The following is a 24,970-nucleotide window of genomic DNA, read 5'->3' as shown; positions in this document are numbered from 1 at the left end:
GGTTGCTTTCTATGCCTTCTCCCCCATTTTATTGATTTGCTAATGAACTTAATTAATCTAAATTTTTCCAATAGCAAGCACAGCTGATATATACATAGCCATGAGCACAAGTCTGAATTTAGGCATAAACCTCAGTGAGTAGAATGAACATACTATAAAGTAGCACGTAGTTGGGGCTATATAGCTTACTGCAGTGCTCAAATATGCATTTTTTTTCTGAAACTTTTTTTTAATTAATTAACGTACATTCATCCCCTAATCATCATCACAGCATAGAAAAAGTGATTTCCCAGCCAGAATATACTATATAGTGGCTTAATCACGTATGTTATCATGAATAATTTTCCATTTCTATTTTCACATATGTATGTGTGTGTATGTGTATATAATATATAAGTGCGTGTGTATATATATATATGTGTGTGTGTATATATACGTGTGTGTATATGTATGTGTGTGTGTGTGTGTGTGTGTGTATATATATATATATTTATATTTACCCCTATGTCTGACCCTCTACCATTTCCCATCCTTTTCTCATACTATCTCTGGTATCTACAGTTGAATTCCATTCCTTTTCATCCACTTTTTATTGATTACACAATTTCTTAAATAATCTAACTACTTTCAATAGCAAGTTCAGCTGGTAATTTCAAGAAAAGCAGGTTTGAATTGGTAAGGAAATTTGCTTAAAACTTAAAGCCTGGAAACAGGTTAGTATTCTGTTCAAATAGCAGGTACATGAAGCTATTGATAGCTCAAGACAAGACAAAAACTCTTAAAACCGCATAACAAAGCCTAGAAGAAAAACAGCAATATTTTAGTCAAAAGTCACAGAATACTATTTCACCAGTTCAGTCTCATGTACTTTATCTTCTGTTGTGATTCGATCTTCCCAATTGAATTCTGGGATATAATATTCAAATCCAGACTTGTCCCTATAATTAAGTTGGCCATTTTCTTAGTTTTTGAACTCTTACTTCTGTGTGACTACATTTAATTTTCCTGACATAGCACTCCCTTGAGAACTTCTTGGCGATCTGGTCTGGTGCTGGTAAATTCTTTTAGGTTTTGTTTATCTGAGAATGTTCTTGTCTTTTCTTCCCATATGAAGGATAATCTTGCCAGGTATAGTATTCTCAGTTGCAATTGCTTTTCCCTTAACACTTTGAATATATTTTCCCATTCTTTCTTCACTCACGTTGTTTCCAATGAGAAGTCTGTTGTTAGTCTGATGGGATATTCTTTGTAGGTAACTTGTTGTTTCTCTCTTGCCAATCTTAGTATCTTGTCTTTGTCTGTGGTTTTGGTCAGTCTGGTTATAATGTGTCTCGCAGGAGATCTTCCTGTGTTGATTCTATTTGGGGTTCTTTGTTTTTCTTGGGACTGGATCTTTGAGTGCCTCTAGGTTTGGAAAGTTGTTTTTTGCAGGATTTCATGGAATAGATTATCAATGCCCTTATGAGTCTCTTCGCCTTCTGGGATGCCAATTATCTGGATGTTTGGATGTCTGATAGTATCTAGTATTTCTTGTATATTATTCTTAAATTATTGGACAGTTTTCTCAGTCTTCATGGTGGATTTTTCTAGGCTAGCAATTTTCTTTTCTACATCTGAGATTCTATTTTCTGTATGATCTAGACTGCTTTTAATACTTTCAAGAGAGATTTTAACTTCCTGTATTATAGTCTTCATCTTTAACAGTTCCATTTGATTCTTTTGTAAAGTGTGTAATTCTTCTTTTAGATTTTGCAAGAATTTCCTCACCTCCCAGAACTCGTCAGTTCCTTTTTCCTTTCTCTTCTACAGTTAACTGTCTTTCTTCTCTTCCATCTCTGTTAGCTTCGTCATTATGAATGTTCTAAATTCTTTATCAGACATGTCCATGATTTCCATTGAACATCTGTGGACGAAGATAAGTTATTCTTTTCCCTTGGAGGAGGAGTATTTTCTTGCTTTCCCATATTTCTTGTGGTTCTGCGGTGATTTCTAGTCATCTGATGGAAAGTGTGTTTCTTCCCAAACTTGAAGTTCAATCTGAGCATCCAGGAGCATGCAGAAAAGGAAACAGAGAGAGAGAAGCAACAGCAACAAAAACAACCAAGAAACAGAGAAAAAGAGAAGAAAAAAACTATAAAAAATTAAAAAAATATATATTTTTTTACAAAGCAAAAATTAGAAAACCATGTGGCATGAAACCACTAGTTCTTAGTAGCCATAAAGATATCTTCTGAGGTCTGCTCCCTTGCCTCTCCTGGGTTGGGAGAGAGAGAGGGGATTATTAACAAGATAGAGGGAAAGGAGGGGCTGAAAGCCAAGAAACTGCTTTACTTTAAAAAATTTTAAAAAGGAAAAATTACAAAAAAAGACAGAGACAGAGACAGAGGTAGAGAGAGACAAATACAGGGACAGAGACAGGAGGCTTGAAAGTATGCCTACCACACAAGTTTGTGGGCTGGAGGCTGAATTATCAGCGGAAAATCTTCATTTCTCCTATTCCCCTGAAATCACTAGTTCTCAGTAGCCATGAAGGTATCTTCTCCAGACAGTATTCTTACAATAACACAGCCTCAAACAAATATGGAAGAACTGAGTCCTCCAGAGTCAAGTACCTTTTTCTTTGGAGAGGTTTTTTTTAATAGGGCACGTGCACTCGCCAGAAAGACAGAGAAAGAGAGAAATCACCGCCCCCCGCCCCCGGGGGTGGGGGATGGCCATGCTGCAATCTCTTCTCTTCCATTCTCCTCTTGGGATCTTGGGCACACATGCACACACTCCTAACGTGAGTTTAAGTCACCAGATCTGGGACACAAACCATAGTCAACTACATGGGAGTCCAACGACATAGCCATTATGCCAACTGCTGGTCCCTCAAGTACCTTTCTAAAGGAAGAACTGCTACTAGTGGCACAGGTAAGTGCCATGGAAATCAGTCAAATGCTCTTCAATTACCTGGTTCCGCAGTTCTCACGTTTAGGGAATAAGCTACAACTCATCTAATTAAACAGCTATTTATTTCACACTTTGACGATTATCAATAGGACCAATAAGGAAAAACACAAAAGCAACAAATAAATGGGCTACTCATTCCACACTGAGTTCTGCTAAATAAAACAACTTTCACTAAGGGATTCCAAGAAGATACACTATGATTTAAATATTAGGTCTCTTTATGAAGGCTCATAAAGCATACACATTCAACAGAAAGTTTCCACACTGCTTTCTGCTAAAAAGATGTGTGTGGGGGATCTGTTCATAGCATACCTAGGGTGTCACATGGTTCATTCTTCCAGGAACAGATATCGAATCCCGTGAGTAAGATGGCGTGGTCGTGCCTCTTGCCGTTCTTTCCTATGAGGGCAGACTGCCACTGACAAAAACTATTCAGAGACTGGTCTGCATGATGGTTGATCAATAATCCTCCCTATGGGAAACCCACACAAATCAGAGTGTGAATTTGTCAGAGGTGAGAACGTTGAATCATCCCATTTGTACAGGCAAACACAGAAACATGTTCTAGGGAAAAAGGTCAGTAGAGGAAAACACTTGAGCTGAGGTAGGAGACAGGGAAAATATTTTAGGTAAATACAATATTTAAAGCAACTACAAAGATTCAGCAGTTCATGTAGTTCATGACCAGTTACATTTCTACAATAAATAATCTGCAATTAGTCAGCACACCTATTTTCAAATTTGAATTTCTTTTGTAAAGACCTCACTACGAGTTACTTTTATAAAATGTTTGTAACTTTAGAACATAACAACAAATTGATGATGATGAAGTTCAATGGTTTCCTCAACACAGCATGAGGAAGGTGGTAACCACAGCTTTTTTATTTTTTACCTCTAAGTCAGAATTTCCAGCAAAAGGTTTGTATGTCATAGGTTGCAATCAGTCAATACAATGAACGTTAATTGAGTGGGTGAATAAATATACAGTTATAAGATGATAAAGGGTAAGTCAAAACCTACTCTTAAAATAATCATTTATTGGGACCAGCAGTTAGCGTAATGGCTATGTCGCTGGACTCCCACGTAGTCGACCGCGGTTTGAGTCCCGGACCCGGTGGCTTAAACTCACGCCGGGCGCGTGTGCGTACGTGCCCAAGATCCCGAGAGGAGAATGGAGGAGAAGGGATTGCGGCGTGACCATCCCCCCTGGGGGGTGATTTCCTGCTTTCTATCTCTCTGTCTCTCTCTGTCTGTCTGGCGAGCGCACGCGCGCTATAGCAAAAACCTCTCACAAAAAAAAAAACAAAACAAAATAATCATTTATTATAATATTTGCTTAGTCAGAACTATTGACCAGGGTCAAGTTGAGGGCTTTTAGACAGGATCTTTAATGATCAATGAATTAGGATGCCCCTGGCTTAAATGTCCTTGGGCACTGCGTAAGTGGTTGGCTAAAGACAGAAGTATTTCTCAACCAACACAAACTTTCTGTCTTTCTAAAATTCCAAGAATAATTTGACAACTTGTTAACCCCTATAGCTCTGCACACCTGGGCAATTAGATTCTTTTTTTTCTTGTCTCTTAACTCCTTGTTCTTTTTACATTCTTTACTGGGGTTACAGAGGAAGAGGAAAAGCCTCAGGGGACTTGAAGAAAAAAAAAAAGAGAGAGTATTTGATTGGTAATCCCTACCTCCAAGAAAAAGAGCTTAAACATCAAAAAACTCCAAAGCAGTGAGTACCATGCAATTTATCATGTTATTATATGTTCTGGTTTATGACCTGCCCCATCTCTGTCTTGCACTTCACTATAATCAATTCAATGGCAGGTAAGTAGCCTTTGTCTATTCTCTGTAGTTCCTCATTTAATATGGGGTGACAGGGTTACAACAAATGTTTTTTGATGACTTTTTTTCAGTATATTTCCAAAATATTCTTCCACATCTGCCTGCAATTACCCAGCATAACTAACTTGCAAAATTCAATCCTTAAATCTATAGCCATATATACCTTCTTGGTGAAGCCTATATAACAGTGGTTTCTCTACATAGTACTTATGCTTTATATTTGTATTTATATTATAAATGCATATTTAATGATATTCATGTTCCACAGTATATATATATATATATATATATACACACACACATATAAATGTATATATAAATAATTATTTTATGATATTCAGTTTAATAACTTAATTATATAGTCCTATTAAATTATACTTTCAGGTTAGCATATTTTCAAATTTGAATTTCTTTTTTCTTTAACTTGCTAGAGGGTATGAGCACTTGCCAGAGACAGACAGAAGGGGCGGGGAAGAAAGTGCTCCCTGTGGGGACTGGTCACATTGCAATCTTTTCTCCTTCATATCTCTTTTCAGGATTTTGGAGATGTGTACACACATGCTTAACTGTGCTTTGCAAGCCAGTGAGTCCAGGGTTTGAGCTGTGCTGTCAGCCATGTGGAATCCAGGCACCTTAACCACCATGCCACTGGTTGGCCCAAAATTTGAATTTTTAATGATTAGTGCAAGGATTAGCACATAGCAGGTGTTCAATATATGTATCCTGAATGGCAGAATAAACAAAGAAATGAATAAAGTTTACCACTTACAGGTTCTTGTTCCAGAAGAATGAGGCTCACCACAACAATGTTTATTTCACTTCCAATGGTTCCATCTTTAAACAGACTGGAAACCTGTTGGAATAATTCATATAAAAAAAAAAACCTCAAAATTTCCAAAACTGTATAGGGGGTGCCAGTCAGACATATTTACAAATATGTAGACTTGAGATCTACCAAATACACATACATATGAAAACAATTTTACAAAATTCAACTTGTTTTTCTTCTTCAATAAAACCACATAGCTCCATCAGCTTTTATTTTATTATTATTTTTATATATTATTATTTATACATTAAATCACTATACATCATTTAGATTGTGAAGAGACTTCATCCAGCATGATATAAACCTCAGTCCAGCCCAGTTGAGACCACCACACACAACCTCATCAACAGATAATAAACCTTATCTGTGTCCCACAAGTGTCTTACCTCTCCAGCTTTTCAACCCATGGACGGAAACTATGGTGTTAAACTTTACTGAAGAGCCAGAGGGTTCAGGACACCATCCCTTACCATGTTCATGACTGTGAGGATGTATGTGGTAACATTTCCCTTGCCATGTTTTTCCACCATTTTCTTGTCTGCTACCACGAGGGTCTCCACATTTAGGCCCTTTTGTGACTTTCCAGCAGATCTTCTGGGTCGTCCTGAACTCCCATATTCATCAAACCTTAGGTACGTATCATCTGTGGGAGGTTTGGGGGCATCTATGGTGAACATAAGAGCATTTGGAAGGCATGTCAGTAGAGAGTATCTGTGTGAGGGGGTAAGACAGACTGAGAGATAAATCTAAACAAAGGAGAGAAACTATGGAACCAATATCTTACTAGTCCACTCAGAAGTGATGCCATCACTACCTGACCTGGTGCTGAGTTCTTAGCGCAGTCAAGAAAGATCCCTTCAATAGCTGTTTGAATGTTTAGATGAACAGATGGGTGGATGGATGCATTCGGTAACTCAAAAATGCTCTAAAGAATGAAAATAAAGAACAAGAAAAAATGCCTACAATTCTGGTTGGCAGAGCAGGTCAAGTGACTGTTGTGTGAGGATTTTTTTCAAAAGGAGACCAGTGCTTGGGGGCTATCATTTGATTTAGAGTAGATGAATATAGCTGTAAGCAAAATGAGCCATACTTTGAAAGATATACACTGTATATCCCCACTCAGTATGTGTCGAATATCTGCACTCGATGGCAGAAATGGAAAGATCTGAAGATATGATAGTAGAGGAGATAAGTATGGATTATGGAGACTATAAGGAATAGGAGTAGGTGGTAGAGAGTGGGTGGTGGTAGGAGAGCAAAGGAAGAAACATTTAACAAACAAAAGAATGCAAAGTTCTCTGTGGGGAAAAAAGTTTTGTAATTTTTGCTTTGTGAAAGTTTAAAATTACATTTAAAAAAATCAAGACAGAATTAGATTTTAAAATTTAGGTTGACTACTTATCATTCCTGTGACCTGAACTCAGTTTCATGAAGCTGCTCTAAAGATTAGCTTGGATATCTCATATCAAATATACACTATTACTGCTATAAGTAGCATTACTAGTATTAGTTTCACTATTACTATAGACACGCTAAGTGAGTGTTCCTTAATGAAGAACACTATCTTTAATTACTGTTCCTGGGTAAAATCTCAGGGATGCCAGTTCTTTTTTTCCCATTATAAGAAGCTTCGTCTGTCTGTGATATTCAGCTCAGTACCCATTTGCCTCACATAGTTCTGAATCATTGAAATGCAGCTGATACAATAGAGGAAGTGGATTTAAAAAAAAATCAATAAAAAAGCAATACTGGATTATTATTGAACAGAATTTAAAATATATTTGAAACAAATTGAGTATGTAACTACTTTTCTGATCTTAAATTTTATTAAATCTGAATACAGACTAGGTATTTCTGATGAAAATGCACCACCTGCATTGAAATTATGCTGTAAATATAAAGAGTGGATTTCTGAAACTGAATATTTAAAAAGTGCATAAAATCCCTCCTTAATAACTTGTTAAATTGCTTTATGTTGAAATATTTTGTAGATACTAAGATAAAATGTTATTAAAAATAATTTATGTTTTTTAAACTTTCTAACAGTGTGGCTGTTAAGAAATTTTAAAATATATTTAGGGCTTGAATTACATTCCTATTGTCCATTATTGGTCTAGACAATGCTGAAGGTTGTTCCTGAGACCCAGCCATGCCCAAGGGTCCCTGCGTTTCACTGCTAGCTCTCCTCACATGCCATTGTTTTTCTTTTCTAGAAAATCTCTCCTTCATTCTCAGAAGGAGTACTGAGGCCACCAAGGAATTTACCTCTGAGTTCCTTCATCATTGGAAGTCTGGGTAGTTTTGCCAAGAACAACAACAACAAAAACCAGATAAGATGCTACTTACCTGCACTATGTAACAAGCCAGACTATGAAAGATAGGGATTGTATGTCGCTACTCTGTATATAACAAATGTTTACATTTTATAGCAGAAACTGAAACACTGGAAGGTTTAATAGTAGGGAGGCCAACTGTAGGTGCTAGAGATGGTATAGAAAAGGGTGGAAGGAAGGGGATAGGGAAAAAACATACAAAACATTTAATAGACACAAAAATGAAAAAGTTATCAGTTGATGATAGTATATACGGTAATGTCTTTGACTTGATTAATATGCACCATTTTCATGCTGGGAAAAACCATGTTATACTCTGTAAAGATATACAGTGATTAAATGTAAATTAAAAAAGATAAACTAAAAAAAATAGATTGATACTTATAGCTAAAAAGTAGGAGATGATAAAAGAGCAAAAAAATTAAACCACCGTGGAGAACAATTCAGAGATTCCTCAAAAAATTTACAAATAGAACTGCCATATGATCCAGCAATCCCATTTCTTGGCATCTACCAAAAGGACAGAAGAATTTCTCATTGGAAAAGTGCTTGCACATTGATGTTTACTGCGGCACTTTTCACGATTGCTAAGACATGGAATCAACCCAAATGCCCCCGTACGGATGAATGGATTGAAAAACTGTGGCACATATACTCTATGGAATACTATTCAGCCATTAAGAACATGTGTGAAGGAGTGGAACCTGGGGAAGAACATTTGGAGGAGGGATACGAAGACAGCATTGTTGAAACAGGGAGGTAGTGCTGCTATATTTTGATCAACTCGACGGGGGAGAAATGTTCATATATTGAAATGATCACCTTGTAAGCTAAATAATGTAATTGAATGTATTTTTAAAAAGTAAATAAAAATTAAAAAATAAAATAAAAAGAGAAGAAAAAAAGAGCAAAAAGAGAAATCATCTAAAAATGTTTGCTAATTTAATCCAGAAGTGACCATCCAGCTACTCTCTGAGGTGGGTCATGACTGTCCTCCAAGCCTGAACTGCAGTGGGTGCCAATACAGTCTCATGTAAACCTGCAGAAACAGCTCATGAGCACCAAGGAAACCCAGCCAGGCCCACATTAAAACAGAACAAGTAAAAGTTTCCTTACATACATTTCTTGCGTCGTCCACAAAAATGCTGCTTTTGCAACCTTCGATGATAGGCTGTTTCTTGACTCTGAGATGCATGGGGAGGGTGAGGTGGGGAGTGACCAGGAGAGTTCGGGCTGGCACCGGGGTAGCCATGGTACCGCTGGACCTTCTCCTCTGCTGTCCTTTTGTACAGTACGTGAGGGTGGTGGCCTGCAGGAGAGCTGTAGTTGTGTTCCTGGGCCAGCAACTGAGGTAACGGCGAGATGAGGAATTCATTTTTGTGTGTCCTTATTAGACCTGACTAAAAAGCCAAACACACACAAAAAAAAACATTCATGATTCCACACATCCCCTTTTCATGGGATGACTTCTGGCAACTATTTATCAACAGCTTCCTGTGACACGACACTGTGCCAAGGGCTGGATATGTACCATCCCATTCTTATCTGTACCATTACAAGCTGCCATTATGTTCGTTTCGTTTTACAGAGTAGAAAACTAAGGCTGACAGTGAGCAAAAATAAGCTAGTATTGGGGCCAGCAGATGGCATAGTGGTTATGCTGCTGGACTCCCACATGGCCAACAACAGTTTAAGTCCCAGATCTGGTGACTTGAAAATCACCCTAGACACATGTACATGTGCATCCAGGATCCTGGGAGGAGAATGGAGGAAAAAGGATTGTGGTGTGGCCATCCCCGGGTGGGTGATTCCTCACTTTCCCTCTGTCTCTGTCTCTCTCTGTTGAATGCACACACTCTAAGGCAAAAAACTTCTTTTTAAAAAAATGAAACTAGTATTGGCACCCAGAGTCCTCTACCTTTCAAGGCAGTGCTCTAAACCACTAGGCTAGCTGATCTTTGTGCCTGAAAAGCTGACCTATGGGACACTCTCGGAGCCTCTGCATCTGTGACATGGTAGATACTGGTGAACACCAGATGAGTGGTGAATGTAAAAACACCCATGTAGTTAATAAACACAATGGCGTTCCATCCTGACCTCATAAGCACTAAATAAGAGGATTAGCAAAGATGGAAAAAGAAGGGGCAGTTATCTCTAAAGGGGGATCTGGAGAATCCAGTGAGCTACGCCACTGCGAATAGGTATGTTTGTTCAATCAAAACAATGGAGGGGGGACCAGCAGTTAGCATAATGGCTATGTCGCTGGACTCTCAGGTAGTCGACCGCGGTTCAAGTTCTAGACCTGGCGGCTTAAACTCACACCGGGCGCATGTGCGTGCGTGCCCAAGATCCCAAGAGGAGAATGGAGGAGAAGGGATTGCAGCGTGGCCATCCCCCCTGGGGGGTGATTTCTCTCTTTGTATCTCTGTCTCTCTCTGTCTTTCTGGCGAGCGCACGCGCCCTATAGCGAAAACCTCTCAAAAAACAAACAAACAAACAAACAAAAAACAGAGGGACCCTGGCAAACTTCTCCCATTGCAATTTCACTTTCCGAGTTCATGGCATAGTACACGTCTCTTTGTACCTGATATTACAGACACATGCACCCTTGCCTTTCTTCTGGAGCATACTGCACTGTCTTCTCTGCACACCGGAGTTCCCTGATACTCAGGTCCTGCTACACAGTGTGACCAGCAGCTTTCGACACACTCAGGAGCTTGTTAGAAAGGCAGAAGCTTGGGACAAAATGGTGGCACAGGGCAAAATGCAACACTACGTGATGATGACCCCAATGAGGTTTCCGAGTTCGTGTCCTGAGGTGTCCCTGAGTATGCCAGGTAAAATTTCTATTATCTGGGGCTGGCTGGAGGTGGGTCATGGCATTAAGACCCATGACCTTGGGCCAGCCCATGGCCTAGTGGTTAAGAGAGCTGGATCTCACATGGCTGACTGCAGTCTGAGTCCCAACCCTAGCAGCTTGAAAAACATAGGGGGCTTGTGTGTATGAATGCCTCAAATCCCAACAGGATAAAGAAATGGATGAGAAGGGATTAAGGTGTGACCACCCCTCACTGAGGGGAAGGGTGCTTTCTCCTCTCTCTGATAAGCGTGCACACCCTCTTTCAATAAAAATAAATAAATAAATAAATCCATGGTCTTAGGAGTATGTCTTTCTCACTTATAGAAAAAAAATTAATAAATAACAAACTTTAAAGAAGGTAAGCAGGCAGGTGCATGCATGCATGCATGCATGCTTGGGTCTCACCTCTGACTTGTTTAATAAGAATTTACATTAGCAAGATTCCCCAGGTGACTCATATGTCTATTAAATGCACACTGATACAGGTCAGCAACTCTTATGCACACTGATACAGGTCAGCAACTCTTATACTTGGTTGAACATTAGGATCACCTGGAGATCTTAAACATCTATCGCAGGCAGAATCCCAATAGGGCGTGATCAAGCCTCAAATCCCTCTCCTCTATTTCTCAATCCTGTTGGAATTTTGGGCATGGACACACATGCACCCAGTGTTTTTATTCAAGCTGTTAACGCCAGGTTTTCGACTGTGAACGTAGAATCTGGCTTCCATAACCGCTGGGCTATGGAGCTGACCCTGCTTCCACTTTTCGAACCTGCTGTTATTTTACATTAAATGTTATTTGCCCACACCTCTCTGCCTTGCAATATTCTCCCATCCATGTGCTTGGCTCTAGTGCACATTACAGGTGTCTCGGCTTAAACATCACCTCCTTAGAGTAGCTATACTCATAACACCATTGGAAATGCCCTCCTCCACTTCCAAATAACCTCGGGCCACAGTATATTGGTTTTGTCTTCAGTGATGAAAACCAACACAATGAAATCTTTTCTCTACCACCCTAACATACATCTTAACATATACTCTGTGATACAGAGACTACATAGGTATCTCTGACACATGCCACATGCTATCAGCCAACACCTACTAGTTCTTAGACTACGGAGATCTGTCAGAGTAGAAGGGATGCTAAGCGGTCTCAGGCTTTATGGAGGAGGAACCAGAACTGGGAAGCAACAAGTTCAAAATCATAAAACAGGGGCTGGCAGATGGTGTGGTGGTTCAGGAGCTGGATCCCCACAGTTTGAGTGTGGGAACTTGAACTCCTACTGCAGTTCAAGTCCCAGATCTAGTGGCTTGTTTCCCTACTGCCCCCACCCTTGGTCAAATTAAAAAAAAAAATAATAATAATAATAATAGGGACCAGCAGATGGCATAATGGTTATGTCACAGGACTCCCATGTAGTCAACTGCAGTTCAAGTACTGGACCCAGTGGCTTGAAACTCACACCGGGCGGGTGTGTGCGCATGCCCAAAATCCCGAAAGGAGAATGGAGAAGGAATTGCAGTGTGGCCATCCCCCATCCCCCCTGGGGGGTGATTTTTCTGTCTGTCTCTTTGGCGGGTGCATGCATCCCATAGCAAGAATCTTTCAAAATAAATAAATAAGCTAATTAAATTAAGTAATTCTTTTAAAGATCATAAAACACACAAACTCTTCTTTGTTTCAGGTGGGAAGCCAGGAACGTCCCATGCAATACTCTATTTAAGCCTCAAAACTATCTGTGGAAATCGCAGCTGGAGGCATGGATAGAGTTCAGAGCCTACTTGAGCTTGCCTCTTCCAAGCAGCAGGCAGACAAAAGACACAATTTAAAGTTCCCCACAGACAGAGTGAAAGGAAAAATAAAAAAGGAGTGAATTATCCTGAAAGCCCTCCAGCCTTACTAACTTCCTTACTCAGTTCAACTAATGTCAAAGGTTTAAGCCACTTAAGTGCTTCAACTGGACTAACCAGTCTGGAAGCTTTCTATTTTTTTCCTGTTTCACTAAAACTGTAGGCCACTCACGTGTGCAGTGCAAATTTCTATATTCAGAAAGCGATGAATTGGGACCAACACAGCCTTCCATCTTTCAGTTTAGACTGATAGGGACAAAAATCTGAAATGATTCTTTGTAACTAAACAAGAATTTTACAGAGCTAGACATTAAGAAAGCAAAAAATAAAAAAATTTCTGGTTTAGTTCAATGAGAAACATTGGAAAGTAAACAAATAAATACACTTTATGGCTTAAAAATATAAAGCCAGTACATGCCAAAGGAGCCGTGTGTTTGTTTACTTGTGGTGGGTGTGTGAAGCACTTTGAGTTACTAAACCCATGCAACGTTAAGGCTGCATAGTGGGGAACAAGAGGGATCTGTGGTCTCATGTGGCTTCCAATTAAATGGGGGAAACAGGGATTAAACAAGCAAATATCACCCATAGGAATGAAATAGTCCTTTGTATAAAGTATTAAGTAAAAGACCAGGGTTCTCTGAGAGAAAATAGCAGAAGGGATGAGCAAAGTGAGGAAACTAATTTGAGAGTAGGACATCATAGAATGCTTTTTGGAGGACCTGCATTTGTATTGAGGCCAGAATCCTGCCTGGTACATGGAACTAAGAAATGGATGTCTCAGAGCTAAGGAAGGACAAAGCTGGTAAGAGCAGGAAGAAAACAGAGAGACCCAGTGGCCTAAGAACGGAATGTTGTGTGTTGGTCTGCTAGTGCACTGCTAACAGAAGTACCTAAGATTGGGTAATTTTTCAAGAACAGAAGGTTTATTAACTCACAATTCTTGTGATCAGCACAACCAATTCTCAAAGCAGACATCAGACCAGCCTATACCAGAGCATGGTTAACAGACACAGAAAAGATGGAGGACAGCCATCTTTCTTTTGTAACAACCCACTGTTGGGAGAACTTCCTTCTCAAGAGAGCAAAAACACACTGGGTCTGCAGAGACAGCACTAATCCATTCATGAGGGTGAGGCCTCCTTGATCCAGTGACCACCCACGAGGCCTCATCTCAATGTTATTACAGTGGAGATCAAATTCCAAAACATCAACTTTGGGGTACAAACCAGAAACCAAACCACAGCAAAGTGTGAAGATACCTCAGGCTTTCCTTAGAGCAGAGGACAGGAAAGGACCCAAGGTGACTGAATGTAGGTGCCACAAGCTGATGAGGAAATTTCCTTCAACTCCATCCAGGGAGACTTTTTCAATAGACAAGGGAGCCAGAGGTTAAAAAAAACTGGAAGGCACCACCTACTGGACTCTGCCAAAAGGCCAGCTCACCCTGATTCTTCCTTCATTGAGTGTACCAACTTCTCCAGGTTTGGGATTTTTTTTTTTTATTTATTTTTAAAATTTTTGCTAGAGGGCATATGCACTCACTGGAGGGAGACAGAGAGAAAGAGAAAGAGATAGGGAAAGTGAAAAAGCACACCTCTTCCCCCATGAGAGAATGAGAGATGGTCATGCCACAATCCCTTCTCCATTTTCCTCTTGAGATTTGGGACATGCATGCACATGTACCTGGCTTATTTTTCAAGCCACTGGTCTGGAACTCAAATCACAAGGTCAGTCATGTGGGATCTGGCTGCCTTAACCATCATGCCACTGGCTGGCCCCAGTAAATACATTTAAAGTGCTAATAGTGTTTGCCAGAGAGAACACTCAGGACAAATAGATTATTGTTATAATTATTTTTATGTGGGTGGTATGAGGGGTCTCATTTAATTTCTTTAATACAGGACTTTGCTATGTCACACTCTTCCTCTCAGCCTCCACAGTAGGCAGGGCCTACCTACTCTACCATCCAGCTCTTTCAGATAGGGTCTACTATGTTTTCTAGGCAAGCCTGAGACTTAAGATCCTCCTGCCTCAGCCTCCCAAGTAGCTGGGACCACAGGCACATGCTCTTGCCTCCAGCTTTGTAGGATGGGCCTGGAATTGAACCTTAGCCTTTCAAGTGGCAGCACCCAGCATGTGCTACTGCAGCTGGGCCTATTATAAATGTTTAATTATTGGAGAAAACAAAGCAGAGAAACCAGGACTTTTCTTAACAGCATGCTTATATTATAATTTTGAGAAACATAATGAAAGTAATAAGTCAGGCTTGGTGAACTGATAAACATGTTAATAAAATTCTCACAAATGTACCTGACGATATCTAAAGAGAAAAGTCATGAGTTTTTCTACTTTGAAGAGTTGCCTACTCCAAGGATTACTAGGTTTTAGTTTTGATTGGTCTGTTGGGGGATGGGCAAGAGACAATGTAGATGGAAAGGAAATTGCTCAACTGCTCCTCTAACGTACCCCTTCTGTGGCCCATTAACTTCACACCCATAACATCCACAGGTTCAAATGTGTAATCCAATCTTAGTCCATTCCCAAGACTCGATTTTTTATCCTCTTGCTCCATTGAAAAGAGCAGCATGCCTCTTCTCAGTTTGGCAAGCATCATAGAAAAATGGATGCTTTCAACTGGCTTTAAAGAGTAAATGGAGGGACCAGCAGTTAGCGTAATGGCTATGTCGCTGGACTACCACGTAGTCGACCTCGATGCGCGTCCCGGGCCCGGTGACTTAAAGCTCACACCGGGCGCATGTGCGTGCATGCCCAAGATCCTGAGAGGAGTACGGAGGAGAAGGGATTGCCGCATGGTCATCCCCCCTGGGGGGTGATTTCTCGCTTTCTATCTCTCTGTCTCTGTCTGTCTGGTGAGCGCATGCACCCTATAGCACAAACCTCTCAAAAAAAAAAAAAAAAAAGAGTAAATGGATGGGGACCAGCAGATGGTGTAATAGTTACATTGTAGGACTCCCACATAGTCAACCACAGTTCAAGTCTTGGACCCGGCAGCTTAAAACTCATGCCAGGTATGTGTGCTTGGGATCTTGGGATCCTAAGAGGAGAATGGGGGTGAAGGCATTGTGGTGTGGCCATCCTCCCCGGGGGTGACTTCTTGCTTTCCATCTCTCTGTCTCTTTGGCGAGCACATGTGCCTTTCTAGCAAAATATCTCTTAAAAAATAATAAGAAATTGATGATTGTTGGTGGGAGCAACAAGCAAAGGATACTTCCTAGAGAATAGGGTGGAATGGAACACAATCATATGCTAGGGCTCTCCAGTTACATGCTGTCCATCTGCATAGACAGGACAGGTAAAGGCCCCTCTCTCCAGTGAGCACCTGAGCACTCCAAGCCAGGCCACAGATGCTGAGTACTCTCTGCCTGTGGCTCACGCAGTTGTACCAGTAGACAAAGCTGACTTTCCCAGGGGACTCCTGACCTCAGCTCTGCAGGCGGTGTCTCCATGCACTGTTGGCCTCTATGGCTTTCTGAGTCACACTGATAATGATGAAGCAGAGAAAAGACCCACAAATCTTGCAGCAGAAGCTCCTACAAATGATTGGCTTCCATCTTGTCTTTTGCCTGGGATATTCAGCTATTTCAAATACTCTAGTAGGCTCAAAATAAATGATCCTTTCATTTCACTTATACCAGCCTAATTGGGCTCTAAAAAAGTATTAAATAATGTGGCTTTTGACCATATATAATGGTTTATTCTCCCAATACAGAGATGAATAGATTGAGACTCTGTCTTCAAAGTCCTTACATTCTGTTTGTACTGACATAGGTTATACCAACCTAGCAGCTCATTTTATTTATTTATTTTTTTAATAGAGGTTTTTGCTATAGAGTGCATGCACTCACCAGAAAGACAGAGACAGGGAGACAGAAAGCAAGAAATCACCCCTCGGGGGAATGGCCACACCCCAATCCCTTCTTCTCCATTCTCTTCTCGGGATCTTGGGAATGCATGCACATGTGCCTGGCATGAGTGTAAGCCACCGAGTCCAGGACTCAAATCATAATTGACTACATGGCAGTCCAGTGACAAAGCCATTATGCTAACTGCTAGTCCCCAGCCTAGCAGCTCTTAATAGATGTTAATAATGTATGAATAAGATTTGTTTTTTTTCCCTAATGAATAATATTTCTATTGAAAAGAACACTAAATGACTTGAACAGCCCAAATCCTATGAGACCAGAATATAGTGGTCTACACTTCAACATTAGTTGGGGAGCAGTAACAGATTCTGTCCAAGGTCTGACTGTGCCTGTTCACAGAAAGGTATATATCTCTAAGAATTTCTCTTTGTTTTAAAAACTACATATTAATATCTAAATGATAGTTATGTTTACCATGACCTCTTCTACAAATGTTAGTATTAATTTCAAAATAAGGAAACATATAAATGCATATTTTTATAAGCCATCACAACACTTACATAAAGATATAAATTAAGGTAATAATGTATAAATTAATCCAAAGGTTTAATCCTAATCAGAGGTTGTTGTAAAATCCTTCTCTTCCTCCTCCCCACCCTTCTTTATCTCCTAGAGTGACAATTCAGTGTTTCCTATTTACCAGGCAATGGACAAAACTTTTTATCTGCAAAAAATCTTGACTGACTCTCAAGACAGATCTAGTCCATGAGTATTTGACTAACCCCATTATATCTCAAGGATGCTGACTACCCAGCCTTCTCTCACACTTAAACACACAACCTATTAAGAAGTAGGTAATATTCCAAAGAGGATATGACTTTGAAGGGGAAGGAGGTTGATGGCAGCTGAAATAGCAGAATCTTAAGAGCCTGTAAGAACATTTATGAACGAAACCACCTCTAGGCTGGCAGAACGTGGGCCCCAGCTTCCTGCCAACTATCTGCTGTTCCTTTCACTACTACAGATAAATCAGAGACCTAAGTCAAGTCAAATTTTTCTCAGAAATGAAGGCTCACATCAAGTAGCATTAAAACCAGGGGGTCAACCTTTGGGCTTCCCCTATCAATTTTCATACAATAATGTGTTAAAAAAAAAGAAATGGCCTTTGTTTGAGATGACATTGAGAAAGCTTCTTCACTAATCTGGGGATACCTGACTCAGCTGCTCTCTGGAGTGAGGCCTTACGAGTCATGACTAATCCAGTTCAGATTTCACCCCGTAATGCTCTCCTTTTCTTCTCTCTGGCATATTCGAAGGACTTTCAGAGTAAGGTAGCACTTTCACTATTCTGCCTCACAATGGACAGTGTGTGCTTATATTGGAAGTACACAACACAGCTTTGGAAGAGATACATAAACAGAACAATAGGAAGACAAATCACATCTTTCTAGCCCCCCTAAACATGGGAGGCCAAAATATGGAGGCCAAAAAGGTCATGACAATCAACAAGACAGATAAAGGTTAAAGCAGTGTGACCTTTGCAAGTAGTTTAGTCAAGAAGACTCTCTCATGTAGGGAGTCTAAGGAAGGAGCTGTTGGACACCCTTCGATCATATAACCCTCTTTGCGCCAGTCTCTTCTTGACAATCTTACCATTTCAAAGGAAGCTTAGGGATGTCATTTGGGAAACACAAGCCTGCTCTAATGGGAGTTGGTTAATTGTGAGTGACCAAGAAGACAACTAGCATGTCTTGCTTTAATGGAAACCAGACTTCCCACGAGCTTCATATGGGTCCGTGCAACCCACCCTTTCCACCACATCATCCCAGGCTTTGGTGCTGTATCTGCTAATAGCATCCTTGCTCTGCACACATCAGTACCTCAGGAAGGGAGGTGACACATGAATGTCTGGAGGAGATGATCCTACCTCACAGCCATCCAAGCTATGTTTTTAATGTACATTTCTAAATCCAAATTTGCACTCTCCACTTCCAATCCTCTTTTGCTCCAAACATCATCCTACTAAATGTGCCATTATGTGATGAAGAACATCAACAAGCTTTAGCAAATGCTTGATCTCTTGAGCTCCTCTCTGTCCATCCCTGTGTTCTCATCACAGAGAAGTCATGCATTGCCCAAGCTTTAGAATAAGGCAAGGGCCTCCTGTCTCATCTCCCTGTTGACAATGGCTATCCCTACTCCTTTCATGCTTCATTACTACAAGATGAATTCTAGACCAAGAGACAAGGATATCAAGCCACTCTGCAGATGAGTCAATCTAAATCCAGCCCCCAGAGCCTCGCTAATATCTTTTTACCTTTCTCGTTCCTTTCTAACTGAACTCCAGCTACATGAGCTCCAACTGTTTTGCAAATAAAAAAAGCCCAAATTCCCATCTCAAAACCCTGCCTTGGTTGTTTCCTGTACCTAGGATGCTCTTCTCTGAGAAATCTCACTTGGTTTAGGTTTTTGCCCAAAGGCTGCCACTTGAAACTACCCTAATAAAACCAAGGAAATACTGTCATTTTCCAGCTAAGTCGGCTTTATTTTTCTGTAACAACCCTGATCGTTAGTTAAATGCCCCTCATGTAGCTGTTTGCTTCCCTGTTACTGTGCCTCATTCCTATCAGTCCCACAAAGGCTGCCTCATGTCTATCATGCTCACTTTCACATGTGCAGAGTATGGCACATGAAGGGTACCCTAAATACTTGTGAGATTAATTAATCAACTACAATTAAGGCAACACACTTGGTCATAAGGGAGACACAAAGACAAATAAGTTGTTGATTGTGCATTTAGGAACTCTTCTAATGGGAGAGATAAATACAACCAATTAATTATATATAGTACATCTCTTTCTCAATTTATCATTCTGATTTACACAGTCTTCCCTTAGGCTTCCATGCCATCTTGTACTTTATCACAGCACTTATCCAAGGGGGCCATTACTCCTCCAGTTTCTTCCTCAGTCTTTACAATGAAAAGGCACTGGCAAAGCAGAGGTAACAGTGTATTTGACTTATGCTCTTAGAACTCAAATGGCACTGGCATGACGCTCAAATCGTGCTGAATGAATGAAGAAGTTTTGTGGGAGTACCGAGTTAGGGCAGACAAACTCTGAGGTTAATATTTGAATTCTTGTACAGTGAAGAATGGTAGAAGGTTTCAAAGGGAAAAGTCATTAAAACCAATCTACATTATATAAAATTCTTTTTAAAATTTTCTTTAAGTTTTCAATTAATTAATTTACATTCATTTACTGAGCATTGTCACAGCATACAAAATGTGATTTCCCATCCAGAATATATTACATAGTGACTTAATCATGCAGGTTATAATCGATAATTTTCCATTTCTAGTTATATATATATATATTTTCCCCCTATTTCTCATCCTCTACCATTTCCCACCCTCTTCCCACACTATCTATGGTGTCTACAGTTGTTTTCCATTCCTTCCCTCCACCCCAAACACATTTTATTGATTCACAAACCTTCTTAAATAATCTAACTACTTTCAATGGCAAGTTAAGCTGATATATATGTATCTGTGAACACATATCTGACTTAAATTTCTGGTTGACACCCAAATTATAGGGGTTCTCTGTGTCCTGGAGTTTTGAGGGATGTACTAATTTTATATGTTAGGATTTCCCAAATAGTATTATGTAGCATGATAAAAACTTAGGCAAGTATGGAAATATGTAATAATTCTATATTTCCTAACATCTAGTTTTTCAATACTTACTATGCCATCTTTGCTTCAGATTTCTTTTTTAAAGAACCATATGCATTGCAGATTTAGGTATTTTGGTATTAAAATCTAAACTCTCAATACCAAGTCAATCCTATATTCTGATAGGAGATTAGTACCCCTTACTATCAAAATTCTAACTCCTTGCCCTCTGACAATCAATAGCCAGTTGAGTATTGATATCTCTTGCTACTTAAATTCTCACTATTGAAATTTGGTTGATTTTTAAGTTTAGATAACCAGGAATTTATGAACTTGATTCTTAAGATGTGTTTGCTGAAAATAGTGACTTTCTAAGAAAGAACAGTTGGCACGTGCCCTGTGACTCAACTGGAGCTGCATAAATAGTGTCTGGTACATTGGCAAGATAGTGGAGTAACAGTTTTTTTGGAACAAATGATGCTTCTTCATTCCTAAGGCTGCTGCCTGCTGATACACACCATCGGGAAGACATATGTTTTTACTTGTTGCTGTAGTGGTGATGGGTTATGTCAAGCTCTCCACCCAACCCTGCCCTGCCTCCCTTGGAACTGACAGCATTCATTTGTTAAACAGACAGCTGGAGCTGCAAGCCATGCCAGTAACCAGCTGTTAGAGATGTGATGAAGTGTGCCACGTGGATTCACCCCATTGGGTGGCTACCTGGAGGGGCTGGATGATTGACTGGACTCCTAGAGCCCCCCAAGACTGGTAGGGGAGAGCCAGAGATGACCACCAGGTTGGAAACGGCTGGTCCCAATTGCCCTCAGTTATTTATCTTCTGCTTCTCCTTATCCCCTGCATTAAGGTAAAAATGAGTAAAATAATCATGGGATTATAGGATCTGAGCAGTTGTGTGGTCTATTCCCCTGATTTTAAGATGGAAATGGGATCCAGGGGGAATAAAAAATTGTCCAAAGTCTCAAAACTGGTGAATAGCAGAAAATTTTTATCAAGCATTCAGTTTTCTTATCTACTTAATTAAGAGATTGGTCCTAATGATTTAAGGGCCCTTCTACCACTGAAATGCTATTATTTTTCCACTTGAATGATATAGAAATACCTTACTATGATATAAAATATAATTTCTGCACACAACAGTAAAGTCTCTTCAAAGCCTGGCACACACTTAGCTACTAAAGTGCTTGTCAAGGATGCTATCATCAGAGCAAAATGTGGGGATCTAGAGCCCCACCCCCTTCTCCCCATTCAATCTGAGTGGACACCAGGCTTAAAGATACAAACACATGTACCCAACCCAGATCATCAAAATCTAAATTTCTAGGGTTTGAAAGCCAATCTTCTAAAACAGAGATGAAAACTTCTACCCTCTGACCCAACCTGGCCCTTGGCAGATTTTACTTGTTCTGTGTTAACTATTTTTTTTCCATGTAGCAATTTGAATCCAATATTTTCATCACATCCAATTTTCGAAGAAAAGCCAGAAATTCTGTTTTGCATGTACAACTATTGGGCCAAAACTAAGGAGTAAGGATGTGGCATAAATTCTCCAGTTCACTGAAGTCCCCACCTCCCCATGTCTTTGCCTAATTCAACTCTATATTTGATCCAATTGTTATGTACAAGTCATATCTTGTTAGCAGAGACACTTGTTTTCATCTTTCATACCTGATAGATAACCTAACAAATAGCTAACCCCACATGTCACGTGCAAATGTAATTATTAAAGAGAAAATATTTTGGGGGTTATGTATGAAGAGTCTATATTGAACAGAGGGGAAGACATGGGGATTCTGAATCTGGACCTAGATTCAAACTTTGACTCCACTTCTTAAAATCTTTATGACTTTGAATCATTTGTATGACCCTATATGGCCTTAGTTTCCTCATCTATAAACTAAGAGCAGTGAAACAACCTCTCTTCAGATTGCTTGGAAATGTGCACATATGCCTAAAAAGCACATTGCTTGATTAAGGACATGCATGAAGAGATCTGTGAATGGTCACCGTTAACATGAGGCAGGCAGACCAACATGGCTTTCTTTTTTTTTCTTTTGGGCATTTTTTTACTACTATTTTTTGTACATTCAATTGCTATACATCATTTAGCTTCTAAAGAGAATTTACCCAACATGACATACACTACCAATCAGTCCAGTTGAGAGGAGAGCGAGAGATGACCACCAGGTTGGAAACGGCTGGTCCCAATTGCCCTCAGTTATTTATCTTCTGCTTCTCCTTATCCCCTGCATTAAGGTAAAAATGAGTAAAATAATCATGGGATTATAGGATCTGAGCAGTTGTGTGGTCTATTCCCCTGATTTTAAGATGGAAATGGGATCCAGGGGGAATAAAAAATTGTCCAAAGTCTCAAAACTGGTGAATAGCAGAAAATTTTTATCAAGCATTCAGTTTTCTTATCTACTTAATTAAGAGATTGGTCCTAATGATTTAAGGGCCCTTCTACCACTGAAATGCTATTATTTTTCCACTTGAATGATATAGAAATACCTTACTATGATATAAAATATAATTTCTGCACACAACAGTAAAGTCTCTTCAAAGCCTGGCACACACTTAGCTACTAAAGTGCTTGTCAAGGATGCTATCATCAGAGCAAAATGTGGGGATCTAGAGCCCCACCCCCTTCTCCCCATTCAATCTGAGTGGACACCAGGCTTAAAATAGTTAACACATGTACCCAACCCAGATCATCAAAATCCAAATTTCTAGGGTTTGAAAGCCAATCTTCTAGAACAGAGATGAAAACTTCTGTTCTGACCCAACCTGGCCCTTGGCAGATTTTACTTGTTCTGTGTTAACTATTTTTTTTCCATGTAGCAATTTGAATCCAATATTTTCATCACATCCAATTTTCGAAGAAAAGCCAGAAATTCTGTTTTGCATGTACAACTATTGGGCCAAAACTAAGGAGTAAGGATGTGGCATAAATTCTCCAGTTCACTGAAGTCCCCACCTCCCCATGTCTTTGCCTAATTCAACTCTATATTTGATCCAATTGTTATGTACAAGTCATATCTTGTTAGCAGAGACACTTGTTTTCATCTTTCATACCTGATAGATAACCTAACAAATAGCTAACCCCACATGTCACGTGCAAATGTAATTATTAAAGAGAAAATATTTTGGGGGTTATGTATGAAGAGTCTATATTGAACAGAGGGGAAGACATGGGGATTCTGAATCTGGACCTAGATTCAAACTTTGACTCCACTTCTTAAAATCTTTATGACTTTGAATCATTTGTATGACCCTATATGGCCTTAGTTTCCTCATCTATAAACTAAGAGCAGTGAAACAACCTCTCTTCAGATTGCTTGGAAATGTGCACATATGCCTAAAAAGCACATTGCTTGATTAAGGACATGCATGAAGAGATCTGTGAATGGTCACCGTTAACATGAGGCAGGCAGACCAACATGGCTTTCTTTTTTTTTCTTTTGGGCATTTTTTTACTACTATTTTTTGTACATTCAATTGCTATACATCATTTAGCTTCTAAAGAGAATTTACCCAACATGACATACACTACCAATCAGTCCAGTTGAGATACAATACGTGCTATCATCAACAGTTAATAAACCATTTCTGTATCCCATAAATGTCTTACCTCTCTATTTTTTCTCCCTAATTTCCTTCCCTAAACTCTTCCCCTTTCCCTCCCTCCTTTCATACTGTCTCCAGTATCCATAACTATTTTCAATGCTTTTATGTCCTCCAATCTTTCGGTCTCTAGCATAGAGTGTGGACAGTCAGTGTATGTTAAATGGAGACATACAATGTCTCTCTTAGAAGGCTGGGAGGGAAGCATAGTTTATTTAACCCGTGAAGACTGTGAGTTTGCAAGTTCCTGGTGCCTTCATGCAGAAATAAACTACAGAAGCCTGTGAGTGGGTAGCCATTTCTGTTCTGTGAACTGCACTTGCCTTGTGCAGCATCCAAATCACCACTCCAAATATGCTGGAGATGGAGGAGGAGATCCTGGGGGCAAAAATAGCTAAGGGCCATTTGCATCAAATTAAAGTAATACCCTCTGTCCAGATTCCACTTCAGAAAGGCACAAACGAGAGAGGATGTCAGGCAATTGCATGTGTTGTTAATTCACTAACATATAACTGAGGGATTAATTGAATGTGTTCAGTGATTGCCCGGTTTTCCCTTGTGCTTTCACAGATTCCCTCAGCTCACCGAAGTGTCATGCAAGTTCTCTTCCTGCTATAAGCACTGTGTGGTAGGAAAAGGAGAAGTAGCTTTCTTGCAAAACTTTAGCTCTTTTCTATTTTATGCTGGATACTTAGAGCAGTCTGTCATGGGTTGTGGATCAGACTGACATTTCTTTTAAAATGCACAATGATTCAGGTCATGGAATAAGTTGTATTTCAATAAACCAAGTATGTTTAGGCTTCCAGATTACCAAGAAACGCATCTAACTAAGCTGGCGGAGGTGATCTCAAAATGCATGACTCAGTGCATACACACAAAGGCAGCTCTATTGTAACTCTGATTGTTCATGACCATGACATTGCAATTTACTCCAGATCCCATTCTTCTATTTTGATATAAAGTATTTTAAGATTGTTTCTGCTGCCTTGTCTTTCCTAAAGGGATAATTACTGGCTGTATATCTGTGGCTTGTATGATCACATTAAGAAAATCAGCAGCATAATGCTGAATTTTCTTTTTTTTTTTTTTT

The 24,970-nt window shown here is 39.8% G+C and overlaps 1 protein-coding gene across 1 annotated transcript in view; it reads right to left on the bottom strand.

The window, feature by feature from the left end:
* Window positions 1-24,970, bottom strand: part of ADAMTS18 (ADAM metallopeptidase with thrombospondin type 1 motif 18) — a 175,278-nt gene that overhangs the window by 104,037 nt on the left and 46,271 nt on the right. The window contains exons 2-5 of the mRNA XM_027773447.1: window positions 9,077-9,360; window positions 6,098-6,291; window positions 5,568-5,651; window positions 3,265-3,424 (exon numbers count right to left, since the gene is read on the bottom strand). Coding sequence (XP_027629248.1) covers window positions 3,265-3,424; window positions 5,568-5,651; window positions 6,098-6,291; window positions 9,077-9,335 — 697 coding nt within the window. The 5' untranslated portion in view covers window positions 9,336-9,360. The remainder of the gene's footprint in view (window positions 1-3,264; window positions 3,425-5,567; window positions 5,652-6,097; window positions 6,292-9,076; window positions 9,361-24,970) is intronic.

Source organism: Tupaia chinensis, unplaced genomic scaffold (assembly GCF_000334495.1).
Source record: "Tupaia chinensis unplaced genomic scaffold, TupChi_1.0 Scaffold000355_1, whole genome shotgun sequence".
NCBI classification, from domain to species: domain Eukaryota; kingdom Metazoa; phylum Chordata; class Mammalia; order Scandentia; family Tupaiidae; genus Tupaia; species Tupaia belangeri.
Note: the sequence above shows the minus strand (reverse complement) of the source record. Positions and strands in the feature narration are given on the sequence as shown.